The following is a 12,959-nucleotide window of genomic DNA, read 5'->3' as shown; positions in this document are numbered from 1 at the left end:
CAAGGGGACGGGGGGAGAGCGTGGGGCAGGTGGGGGACGTGGTCCTGAGGCCCCTGTCTGGGTTGCTCTGTAAAAGAAAGGTCCGAGATTCCCCCTGCATGGAGAGCAGCAGTCGCGCAGGGCAGATGGGATCACCATCTTAGCCAGAGCTGTTTTGCAGGAGGATGATGAGGGGACGCTTCTCCAGAGGGGAACACACAACCTGGGCAGCCCAGCCGCTGGGACAGGGCCAGGGCCGGGCGTGAGGCTCCAAGCACCAGCTGGGATGGTTTCAGCCACCATCTCATTTCACAGCCAGCCCTGCAGGGGCAGAGGGCAAAGGTGTCCCTGGGAATTGGATCTTGCACCCCAAAGAGAGCACTGGGAAAGGGGACGGTGCTAAACCGCACCCTGCTAACCTGCAAGGAGAGAGCAGCTTTCACAGCTCATCCTGCTCTGCACCCCAGTGCCTACAGAGCTCCCAGCAGTCAGGACAAATGACTTCAAGAAACAGCCTTGGCCCACATTTAGCTCAGTACATGGCACTGGCAGCCCAGGAACAGAAACAGCCAGAAAATGTCGTACATTGGATGTGGAAAGAACAGGGCAGAAGAAACAGCCAGAAAATGTCGTACATCGGATGTGGAAAGAACAGGGCAGACTGCCGGCTGCGCGGCAGACACTGCTGCGCTCTCTCCCTGTGCCGTGCAGGGGGTAGGTCGGGACAGCAAACTACACAATTTGTTGCCACCATCACTCGCGGTGGCCAAACACTAAGAACAAAACAGATTTGGTCTTAAATTTTAACAGAAAGTAATAACAAAAGCATTTCTCCCAAACCTAGGGCTCACAGCCCCAACATGAACCAAGCACAAACAAACAGCAGAGGTTTCAGCAGTATTTTCCCCTATTACATGGCTGACTTAATATCTTGCTCTTAACTCAAGCTGAAAACCAAAAAAAGTTCCACCCTCAGCACCGCAGTGTTGTCACAAGCAAGCACTCTGTACTGCACAGTTGCCACTAAGTTAAGGAAGATTGTGATAAAGTGAAAGACACCCCGTGCTGATTTATTTAGAAATCCCATTATTTAGCAGAGAAGTAGGGACCTCCCAGAAAACGAAGGGCAGGGTTACAACAAAGCCTGAGCAGTCACTGCCTTGCAGGCATCAGGAAGAGCTCTCGGATCCAGCCCTACCATCCTGCCATGTCAGGACCAGAATGGCTTTTACCTTACCCAGCAGAGAGCCAAGCAGAGGTGTGTCTCCCCGCTGGCCTGCAGCGGGGTCCCTCGGGGCCACAGAGGCTCTCTGCAGCTCTGGCAGAGGCTACAGACGTTCAAGGCTCCCCAGATTGGTTTGGGACGGCTCTAAGGGCTGCTACAAGACACAGCAGTTCCTCACCCTGCCAGCAGACGCATTAGGCACGAAGCAGGGTGGGGACAGGAGGTTTCTCTAGCACATTAAGGCACTTCAGCATCAATCCACTTCCTCTGCAGTCTAAATCATACCCACACTCAGAGTGCTATTTTTGGGGGATAAAAGGCTTAAGGCTTCCGGGGTAACAGTGCCCAGGGGGAGCGTTTTCAGAGTCTCCTTTTAGTGTTGCTTTATTCCCCAACTGCTGTTGGCTACTGAAAGACCCCGGGTTGCATTTACCTGAGGAAAGCAGGTCCTGCTCCATGAATGGCTACACAAGCATCCAAGCCAGAACTGTGCACACAGCATCTGGGGCACCTGGAGCACCTTGATGTAATTAGCACTAGTGTAACTGGCACAGCTGCTTGCCTGTGAAGTCCACAGATATCCCCTGAACACTCTGATAATCCTCTGGTCTTACCAGTCACACAGGATCTGGACAGAGAATTTATCAGAAAGACCAGGGCATACATTTCCTTTTAGTGATGATTTTAACTGTCACACTTGCATGTTCAGCATTTGACATGCCTGGAAGGCAATTCAGAATTCATCTCCCAGCATCAGAGACCACACCAGCTCCAGCAAACACAGCATAAACACATTCCACGAGATCAAAGCTACTGCAAAGCCCGACACCAAAGCCCTGAACGATTCCAGTTAGCCAGTCAGCAGCTAAACACTTCTGGCAACAAACCCCCTGATTTCTCACAGATTGGATAAGTCACACATCTTGTACCCAAGCAAAGGGATGGTAAAGTGCTGAATAGGTTTTGGGTTGTAGGAGCTCTAGACTCCCGAGGGTTTCAAGTCTTCATTCCCTGTCTTACTTTGGGGAGCACTCTTTACTGGGTGATGCAGTTGTCTCCCATGTCCTGAGCGTATCTGTCAGATATTGCTGTCCTTAAGTCCTCCACCTCTTTGTGAAGCTGTTTTACCTCCACCAGTTTCTTCGCAAGTCCATCAGGGCTCAGCAAGTCGTCCTTCTCCTTAGCAGAGTGCTGCACCGCTGTGGAGTCAGAGAAGGGAGTTCCCTCACATGCAATTCTGACCAAGGATCACATACATTTGCAAGTAAGCCAGAAAAAAATCAATGCACACTTGCAATAGAGGTGGTACTAAATATTTAGTTATTACAGCATGCACCTTTAGAGCTAGCTGACCACAGAAGGAAGGTTCAGAATCCCAGAAAGATGAGACCCTTCCATTCTATATTATATGAGTTACTTAATTCTGCCACAGCACAGGACCCAAAGGGTTTGCTCTGCCGTCACTCTGCATACTTACAGCGAATGCCCAGGAGCAGAGAGAGGTTGGGATCCTTGCCCTGAGCTCTCTGAGTGACAATACTGTAGACAGACTGCAAATCCTGCAGACAACTGGTCAGCTCGCTGTGCAGCTCCTGGGTGAGGTGGGCTGTCTCAGCAGGCAGCGGCTGGGTGGTTAGCTCTGCCTGCCGGAGTCGTTCCTGAAGGGTCAGGTTCTTCTCAATGAGATCCTGGTTCTGCACCGAAAGCTGAACAAATGGATGCAGCAGGTCAGTGGTCACTTGGTACAGAAGTAGCACGCTTAAAGTAACTTAACGCAACTGCTTGGTGATGATGGGAGCACCGAGGGCAGGAGGAGCTGGTTGACCTCAAGCCCTCCAGACTCTCGCCAGAGTCAAGTCCTACAAGTCAAGTCTCGCAAGTGTCAGTCCTACAGCCCTTCCTGGCTCAGATAGGAAGCGTCCCGTGACACTGCACTCTCCCTGCCGAGGCACGATGCAACAAAATAAGCTCCCAGGAGGTTGTGCACCAGCCGCTCACCTCAACACTGGCCAGTCCTTCCCTCAAGGGCTGCCATTGTGCTTGGTTTCCTTTAGGCTTGCGAGTGGGGCTCAGCCCTGCCCTGCAGAGTTTGGACTCCTGCTGCCCCCAGCAGGCAAGCTCAGCCTCCTCCACCACAACCCGCAGCCCCAGCTGAAGTTCCCAAAGCAGAAACTGCCTTTCTCCTCCTGGTTTTGAACAGAGAAGAGCTCCTTTCAGAGCACTCACAGGGCAACTAACTAGCAGGAAGCAGGAGAGGTTGTGCTGCTGACTGCAAATGAAGGACCTTGCTAAAAGACAATCCATTGTTCATTCAGCTGCTATGCTCAGGCACTCTAAACACTCCCCCTCTGACCTCTTTCACAGCAGTCCGGAGCTGCTGCAGTGCATTTTCTCTTCTCACTGCCTCCTCTTTCAGAGCTTGGCTTGTCCCCTCTTCCTGGGCCACCTGCTCTTCCAGGTTCTGGAACAGACCATGAGAAAGTAGTAAGTCTAACTCACTTCACAGCAGATTCTCAAGTTCTCAGTCTCTCCACAGCCTCTGCTGTCACCTCTCACCTTTACTTGCAAGGACAACTGTTCCATCTTCTTCTGTTGTTTGTCCACAATCTGGAATCAAAAGCAGAGGCATCAGAACTGGTCACACAGACTCAGTAATACCACCAAGATTTTTCCTTCAGTAGGACAGCATCCCCTCTCCTCCTCTTTCCTGTCCATTTACTGCTTTAATCACTGCTTCTGTCAGTAGAGAACTTAAGATTCCCTGATGAAAGGCACCTGATAAAAGGCACCATTAGAAGTATCAGCTAAAAACAGACTGGAGAAGTTGCATTCTTGTGGTTTTCCTCTCCCCTCTTCTGCATTCCGCAACTTCTCTCCAGCATTACTGCAGAAGTGCATGGTTATCACACCAAGAACACCTTTTAAACCCCCTCAGTTTGGAATTCCAGGAACTGCTGCTTCAGTGCAATTGTGACTGCCTATGGCTGCAAAAGTCCCCAATTTCATTTTAGTGCCTGGTGTGACTCAGTGGAAGGAAAAATGTGTGATTCCCAGTTGGGACAGCCTGTTACCTTCCTGAGGCAGTCGCATTCTTTCTTCAGAGAGTCATTTTCTATTTTCTGTCTCTCCCCATCCTGGGCAAGGGGTCCTCTCTCTGCATTCTTTACACACTGCTGCACCTTGTCCTGCAAGCTGAAATCAGCAGAAAGCCATGGGAAAAAAGCTTTATTTAGGGAATTTCCCTCACTAAACAATATGAGGCAGCAAATGATTTTCATATCAGATGTCAGTGTTGCCCTATTTGCATGCCAGCCTGCAAACTGCCAGGTCTGTGACAGCAGAAGTCCCCCTCCCTGGACACAGCCCTGCCCACGATATTGGCACATTCGCCGAGACCCAGCGATTGCAGATTACGTAGGTCCATTTTGCAAGGAGTTACAGTTGACAGCAATAACCTGGGGACACAGACAAACCCAGGTGCCAAAGCAAAGGCCCCCTTTCTTTCAGCCATGTGGTTCTGCTCCCACCCTCCGCTGCTGGCACACAAAATTTGAACACGCTGATTATGTGAGCGCTCACCAAAACATCACAAATCCATGGTAACCTAGTTCTGACAGGCGGGACAGTGGCTGTGCTGAATCATCGCTGTTTTTGAGCAGTGATTACTTCAGTGCTAAGATGAAGCTTATTCTAATCCTCCTGATTTTTACCTGCGCACAGTGGAAAGAAGCTCCAGCTCCTTGTGTTTTTGGGTTTCTAGCTGCATCTCTTGCTCCCTGAAAGCAGCCCGGACATCTCCAAGTTCCGTTTCCAGTGCCAGCACCGTTTCCTGCATAGCAGTACTCTTCAGTTCAGATTCCTTCAGCTGCAACAAAGACCATCATAACATTCTAGAGACCTCCCAGGGGTTTCACCATGCACAACATGTTTCGACTACATTCACAATGGTGATTTTTACTACCCATGTGGCAATTCTCAGCTATAGCTCAGAACATTCCTCCTCCAAAAAGGCCAGACCACAACTTTACTTGAGCAGCTGCACAGGGGACTAACTGCAGCTGTAGAAAAGTCACCTGAGGAAGTATGTGAAGAGCTATCATCATAACTCAGAGGAAGTTTTACCTTCTGACTCTGTTTCTGGTGGTCCTCAAGGGTTGGTAGATCAGCCAGGTATCGTTCCAGGGTCTCGATTCTCTGCTGTCTCTCTCTGTTTTGTTCAGATTCCTTCTGGCATTTCTTTTTAAGGTTATTAATGTGTTTGTCTCTTCCCTTCACCTGTAGGGACAGTTATACACAAGTTTAGTTTATATAATTTCTTGTCTATTCTTCAGTCCTCTGTAAGCCCACTCATTTATCTTTTTGTACAGTACTCAACACCAAAATACAAGATCACCTTAACTCAGCAGCATTTCTGCTCACTTAGCTAAAGACAGGCTTCTTCTCTGGTTAAAAGAGGAGGTACTGAAATACTTCTAACCACAGGAGGAAGGGCTTTTGCTTATAAACCAAAGTACTCTATAAGAAGACCAGAGAATACCTGCAATAACACACTGCCACAAAAAAAAAAAAACAACACACACTTTCATCTAGGCACAACATTGACTTTTAGCTTCTCAAAGAAAAAAACACCTTCTCATCTCTGGAGCAATGTGATCATACCCTTTCTTCTTGTTTCTTTAACTCCTCTGCATGTTTATGCATAGTTTCCTTCAGTGACTCCCGGATGAGCTTTGCATCCACCTCTGCAGCAGCCAGTTTTCTCTCCAATTCAATCTTTTCCTTACTGAGGGATTCAGTCTTCTCTGTGAACTGTGCTCGAAGAAACGTGTTCTCACGCTGCAGCTCCTGCAAACAGAGACAGTCTATGAATTCCATTAACTGGCACTAAGCAGCTGCACTGCCTCAGAGTCATGTTCTCAGCCCTCCTAATTCCCAATATCATTCATCCCATCTTACATACTGCAGTGTCTGAAATAGCACTTGTCAGTGCTATCAAGTGTTTGCATCACTTGCACAGCTTCTAAACAAACCATAGTACTCCAGGGCTTCAAATCTCAAGAGTCACAGAAGACCTCAGAGTTGACAGGTAATCAGGATCCCATACAAAGGATAATTTTACTCTGCACAGCCCTCCTCCTCAGGAAACACCTAATGCAAAGTGGTAGGGCCACTGGATTTAATACATATTTCTTACTGACACCCTGTGGTAACCCATTACCTGCACTCTCAACATGTAGACATCTCCATAGGGTGATGGACAGCCAAGCAGGGCACTGTGAACCTGCATTTCACTTTCCCGGACCTTCTGCTCCAACTGGGATATGTGTTGTCTTTGTCTGTAAAAAAAGAAAAGCACACTGTTCTCAAAGGTACAGTAGAGAGCAACACAGTGTGAACAGTGCCACCACAACTCTAATGCTCTATACAGCGGCAAGCAGAACAGAAAGACAACTCTGCAACTCAGGACTGACCTGCAGAGAAATAACCTGAAAGATACCCATTTCAACTTTTTTTTTGTTTTACAATTGGTATTAACTTTTCTTCCCTCCCTTCAAAGCCTCCCCCCCAGCAATGATTATAGATAAAACACACAAGCCTTGCATTCTTTGGAGGATCTAGCTTGGCTGTGGAGCTTATGTGTGAAATGAACAGACACCAGATAACTCAAAATGAGCAAGCAGAAAAAGTATTTACAGTCCAAATGCTGAAGGTAGTTTTCATTAGGACTTACTTTTTCAAAAAGCTTATGGACCACTAGCGTTAGGTATGAGAAGTGTTGTTTGTCAGCCCAAACTCACAAAGAACAAATTTAAAATAAAGATCTCAAAGAGTTCCCAGAAAGTACTCAAGCAAAAAGCCAGTCGTTTTGACATTCCACATAATTGTAATGTGAACAGAAATCTTTATTCCTTAGAAAACACAGAAAACCATAACCACAATTGATTTGAATCCCTCAGGATCACCATTCTACTTCCAAGAGGAAGGGGAGGAGACCTCATAAAAAACCAGGCTGTTCTCAAAGGTCATTATGCCATTCTTTTCAGCAAAAAAGCTCAACTGGGTTAAAAGGGACTCTGAGATATGAGCTTTCCTTGGTATTTTCAAAACCTTCCCTTTCCAAAAGGAAATGCACTGGAGACCTTAAACCACATGTTGGTATCAAACTCACCTGTCAATGAGAAGCTCTTTCTCCTTGAGTAGGTTTTCATTGGAGTTCAGGATATTGATCCACTGAGCTGGATCAGGTGTAGGCAGCGAAGGAGGATACACCGAGGGATGGTGGCAGGTGCCTCCATTTTGTAACTGAAAGAGGAGACAAAATGAGGAGGGAGAGGTTTGTGCTCCACAGAGTAATTGCAACATTGCTAGAGCTATTTTGCACACTGTGTGCTCATCTGCATGCCAGGACATAGCTATTTCAGTCTCTGCCGATGTCCAAGAACAAGTAACTTTGCCCAAGCACAACTGGAGATTAGCAAATAATTTTAGACCCCTGTGCTAGCTCACTGGAAACAAGCTGTCTCCACTAGGGTACAGCTGGTGGGAGATGATAAACAAACAGTTTCCATCTAATAAACTGCAGTTAGTTTTATGCATCATTTCAAAAAGTCTGTTTCTTAACTCTAGATACAGGATACAAATATTCTAGAAACTGTTAAGAACTTCTTGGCATCTTTTTCTTTCCAGTTGCTAGCGGACAGGATATTTCACCTCTTGATCTGAGTTGTGCAGTGCTGTAACATAACACAGGGCTGCTCTACATCAGCAGCATGTCAAATGATACCTGTGACACCATATGTTGTAAAAACAGATCATTAAGAGACTTTCAGTGTAAGACAGGGGGAAGCACGAGACATTTTCCCCCTTGCTTCATAAGCCTGGGACAATGACTCATGACTGAAGGGACAGGAAGGGTTTCAAACTCAGACATTCACACAAGCAGCTCCCTACCTGCATTTGCTCTACTTGCAATTGCACTTTCTCCAGCTGTTGTTTCCAAGCACTGAGCTCGCAGACTCTCTCGTGTGGATGTAGCGTGCAGGCTTCTTGCATCCATGCTCGAGATGAGGGAGTTACAGGTTTTGAAAAGAAATTGTTGGCCTGGGTTCCCGTTGGCATCAGTCTGCTCCCACTCGGCCATGTTCCATCCTGGGGCTCACAAACTCCGTTAGCCCCTGCCGCTTGCTTACTCTCTGGCAGCACCTTATAATGGTCCTTTCCTGCCTCAGCTGCCCCAGGGTTTGGATTGAACTTCTGCAATCTGTGGAGAGGGTCAGTGCACAAACTATCCAGAAAGAGAGACTGGTTAAGGGTGCGCTCAATGGCAGGCGTGTCAAACTTCCAAGTATCTTCTGTTCTCATGTGATCAGAAACAGGATGCCAGGATTGCTCAAAACCATTTTCCCCTGAAGTCCTGTAAAGACGCAAGAGATCCCTGGGCGGCATCTGAGAAGACTTCCCAGCATTAAAATCTCCGTTTCTCACGAGCCCTGCATGTTCAGAAGCAGATCCTGGCATAGCAGTTTTTGAAGTACTCTGTGAACAGCTCTGGTCTCCTGCAGAGCACAGCTTGGAGGGTGAGGCACCCAACGTAGAAGGCATAACATGGGCTGTTGGGATGGTCACTTGGGTTTTGATGGGCTGGAATGAGGAACCGTTACTGGAATTGCAAGAGTCTAGGGAACGAAGAGGAGCAATGCTCTAATTACAATCCTGAAAATATTCTGACACAAACAGCCACTCCTCTGCTGAACTTTCCAAACGAATTTTAAAAACCAATTCTTTTCCCCCTGAACAAGTCCTCCTAAGCAACAGCAGCAAGACTAAGGCACACCTATGTTCCCCCTCACTACAAGTTGCAGGAGCCTGCTGACATTTTCCTACCACCGTAAACCACAGGGAGAATCCAAGTTTAATTCAGTACACGTTTTTAATCCCTTGTTTTTAAGCTACTCTAGTATAATCTTAAATCAATAAGGTTATCTTTCCATAGGTTTAGAAATCAAGTCCTTTAAATTGAATAAAAAGGCTGAAACTTACTCAGCTGAACACTGAGACCTTGATTCTGTTCTGCCCGTCCCACAGCTCAGCGACTCTGAACTGTAACCAAAGCTAACTGGAGCCTTCACTAAGCCCATGATGAGCTTCAAACATAGCTGAACACTAGATCACCAAGCAGTTGACCTTCGAACTCCTCCAGGACGCTGCAGCAAAAGAGCTTTTTCTAGAGGCTGGAGTAATGGCTCTCGCCTTATTGTCACAGGAAATGAGTTCAGCACACGTACCCCAACGTGAGCCCGTCCTGTCAGATGGGCACCAAACCTGGCTACATGGAAATACAGGGTTATTCTTAGCAACTCTCAGATTTCAATACAGCAACAGTAAGAGCTGAGAAAGGCAAACAGCGAAGTGCCCGTATCCTTGTCCCGATACGTTGTGTATCACAGTAATTCCAGGTTTCTCCCAGATCACAAACTTGTTTTCTTCGTGGGTTTGGCTAAAGGCCCATCTGCACATGATGTTTCTTTAATCCAATGTCCAGACTGCAAGGTCACCCTTCCACCTGTTTGTAACCTCAAAGCATTGCTACAAGACGGAATAAAAGGTTACGATTTGAACGCGACCGAAACCAGATTCTGCAAAGACCATCATCAAACTGCAGGAAAACTATCACCATAAAGGCACAAAACCCTCTCCTCAAAAATGACCAGGAGGGGGAGAAAAATCTCTTAGACATTACTTGGCCGTGCCCAGGAACTCCAGAGAACACCATGCTACCAAGTAGTCACAAGCACGTTCCCCTTGGCAAACAGAAGAGACAGTACAATTTCCTTTTACAGCCCCTAAATTTATACCCCAGTATCACTATCAGGAACTCGAGTTCTCTGACCAGCACGCCACGTGCGGATGCCGCAATCGGTTCCTTGAGTGTGCTAAGGGTCGCCACAACAACATTTCCGACTAATGTACTGACCTCAAAGTCAGGGTGCTCCAGCCAGCTGTCAGTGCTGCAATTCAGCCTCAGCTCTTACAAACAAGGCTACATTACAAATGCTCAGAAGGGCAATTTCCGAAAGGGCCATCATTACCTCCCCTGCCCTCAGCGTGCAATTGGATGTTTTATTATCCTGAGAGAGGCTACATGGGACACTTAAACATCTGCTCTAGCAATATTTCTAGCATTATTTCCACAAGTCAGACTTTCTAAAAAGCCTTCATTTCAACTCACACGTTATTAAGATCTATGGCTCATTCAAAAGGCTCCAGGCAGCTTGTGAAACACATGAATGTGTGAAGTGCATTGTTTTAAAGAATACCACAAACTTCCTCACTCCTGAAAGAAGAATCAGTGAATCAATAGCGGTTTATGTTACAGGTGAAGATAAAAATACAGGGGGAAGAGATTGCTGGAACAAGCAATTTCACAGAATGTGCCTCAGCTGAAGGCCAGGCTGCAGCCTTCTTCATTGAGAAGCACACAGCTCTAACACTGAGGAGACTTACACACAAAGGCACACTGATCTGAAGTCTCTAGAGGCACCTATAAATTATTTCCTTAAAAAAAAAAAGAAATCACACAACAGATTTACTGATAAATCACTTGTGGGTCAGTATGAACCACCAAATCACAAAGGTGGCTCTTTTAGTCAGTTAAAAATACTTATTACAGTTAGAAGATAACCAAACTAGCTTAGAGAAACAGCAAGTCCCTTAATCACTTGTTTATACTTCAGACAGCATATCTGTGTACTGAGGCACTGGTTTTGAAATAGTCTCCAAAGGTCATTACAGATTCTGCTCTCCCCAAGGTTTACATTCTAGGGTTCAGTAATATTTAATATTTAACACTTCTCAGTCTTCTAAGAAAACTTGAAGTCTTTGGCTGTTACTGTGTGATCCCATCCTGACCATTACCTTCTGTACTGTCTGAGCAGGAGGTCCCAATGCCCCCATCCCCGCTGTCGGCCATGCTTGAACAGCGACTGACACGGCTCTGGAACTTCACAGACAACATAGGTGTTTTCCAGTCAGTCTCCAAGAAATTACTCTTCTGACTGGTGTGGGGATCTGGAGAGAAAAAGCCAGGGATATTTATGTTTTAGCCAACAGACTGAAAAGCCTTTTAATACACCTAATTAAGCCATATCTAATTACCCAGCTACCAAACCCCAAACTGATCCTTGCTTGACTCCCCATATTGTTGCTAAAGAAATCTCTTTTGCAGAAGGAAATGGCAGCAAGTACAGTGAAGTCAAATAATTATCAACAGGAGACTGAAAATCAGTCTTGTTATGGAAGTCAGAATGCAAAAGCAGTTAATTATATCCCCATTGACAAGTTTGGTGATATTACACCCAGCTGATCCTCTGGTACTCAGACTAAAAAGAAGAGCAGCAGCACTGGCACAGAGCAAAACCGGTTAAATTAAAGATACATTTTTCATTAACTATTAAGAACCCTTCCAGATTTTTCAGTTATCACTCAACAGATAGGTTTGTTATCAAATGATTCTCTACCCTTGCATACCCATGCACTTGTTTTATTTTGCAGGAATAAGACTTTTTTTTTAACAAAAAGCTTTTGGTAAAGAACTCTTCTGAGGGCCACATGTCTCCTCAGAGAAACTGAAACAGGATCCGACAGCAGCAGGGCTTTAAAGAAAGGCTTGCCCTTACCTGATGGATTGTTCTGCTGGAGCCTCAGCTCTGGATGTTTCTCAAGAGCAGCCATCTTATCTATCCAGTGAACTACAGGGCAATAAATAAAAATCATATTTTAAGTCAGCATAAACCAAACCCTGTTCCCAATAACCAAGCATAGGGTACATACACATCATTCAGAGTAACACAGTATTTCAGATTTAACTAGCATCTCCTCCCAAGAATCTCTGTTTCATGCCCACAGCAACAGAGGCAATACTTAAAATCCCCTTGCAGTTATTGTAGGTTTTCTTCATGCCTGAGAAATGAGGAGAGTTCCTGTTTGCAACATTCTCCAGGTATGCAGCAGCGCCTTTCAACTGGGGCATGTGTTATCCCCATAGTAGTTATTTATAGAGCCTCAGTCACCATGGTACCTACATGCTGGCTTTATGTCTACAGAGACTAAAAATTTCCCTTTAAAAGTCTTAACCAGTTCATTTCTGCCCTCTGTAGAGGTCACTGAGCAACGACATGCAGAAATGCACTCATTCAAAACTTAGTGCCCTCTGTAGAGGTCACTGAGCAACGACGTGCAGAAATGCACTCATTCAAAACTTAACACTGCTGTTCCATAAATGGCAATCATTATCTATCCAGAGCTTTCCTTTAATTTATCTGTTTCTCTGAGTACTTCAGACAGTGCATTTCCTGCCACTGATGATGCAAGTATAATTTACAGCTCTCAGGCTTCACTGTGGAAACCCAAGGCCTCTCTCCGCTCCACCAGGCAAATACTAAATCATTGCTCGCCAGCTCTTACAGATTTTTGCCTAACTGATTCAAAGAGCTCACAGGAACCATTCATTCTTAGAAAACATACATATGCAGATATTACAACATCGGATGGACACTGGGAATACAATAATGAGCCAGAAGCAGTATTTCAGTCAGTGAGGAAATAAAACACTTTTAGCTAAATGTGCCTCCTATGTTTAATTTAGGTGTGTTTCTGAAATTGCCGAGTTCCAGTCTCGGTCTCCAGCACTAGTCAGACAGTTGTAACATGGAAATTCAACCGTGGACTCCTGAAATAAAATAGACAAAGCAACCAA

At 45.9% G+C, this 12,959-nt stretch overlaps 1 protein-coding gene across 1 annotated transcript; it reads right to left on the bottom strand.

Annotated features, from left to right (window-relative positions):
• Window positions 1-1,869: 1,869 nt before the first annotated feature.
• Window positions 1,870-11,935, bottom strand: CEP85 (centrosomal protein 85kDa). Its single transcript, XM_009709965.1, has 13 exons — window positions 11,881-11,935; window positions 11,120-11,272; window positions 8,156-8,880; window positions 7,374-7,507; window positions 6,423-6,540; window positions 5,864-6,049; window positions 5,327-5,479; window positions 4,915-5,069; window positions 4,276-4,396; window positions 3,761-3,811; window positions 3,558-3,665; window positions 2,682-2,910; window positions 1,870-2,403 (listed from the first exon to the last, which is right to left on the bottom strand). Exons 1-13 carry the CDS (start codon window positions 11,933-11,935, stop codon window positions 2,240-2,242), a joined length of 2,352 nt encoding a protein of 783 aa, XP_009708267.1. The 3' UTR covers window positions 1,870-2,239.
• Window positions 11,936-12,959: the final 1,024 nt, after the last annotated feature.

The sequence above is a fragment of the Cariama cristata genome, unplaced genomic scaffold (assembly GCF_000690535.1).
Source record: "Cariama cristata isolate BGI_N322 unplaced genomic scaffold, ASM69053v1 scaffold25961, whole genome shotgun sequence".
NCBI classification, from domain to species: domain Eukaryota; kingdom Metazoa; phylum Chordata; class Aves; order Cariamiformes; family Cariamidae; genus Cariama; species Cariama cristata.
This window is presented reverse-complemented; position numbering and strand designations above follow the sequence as displayed.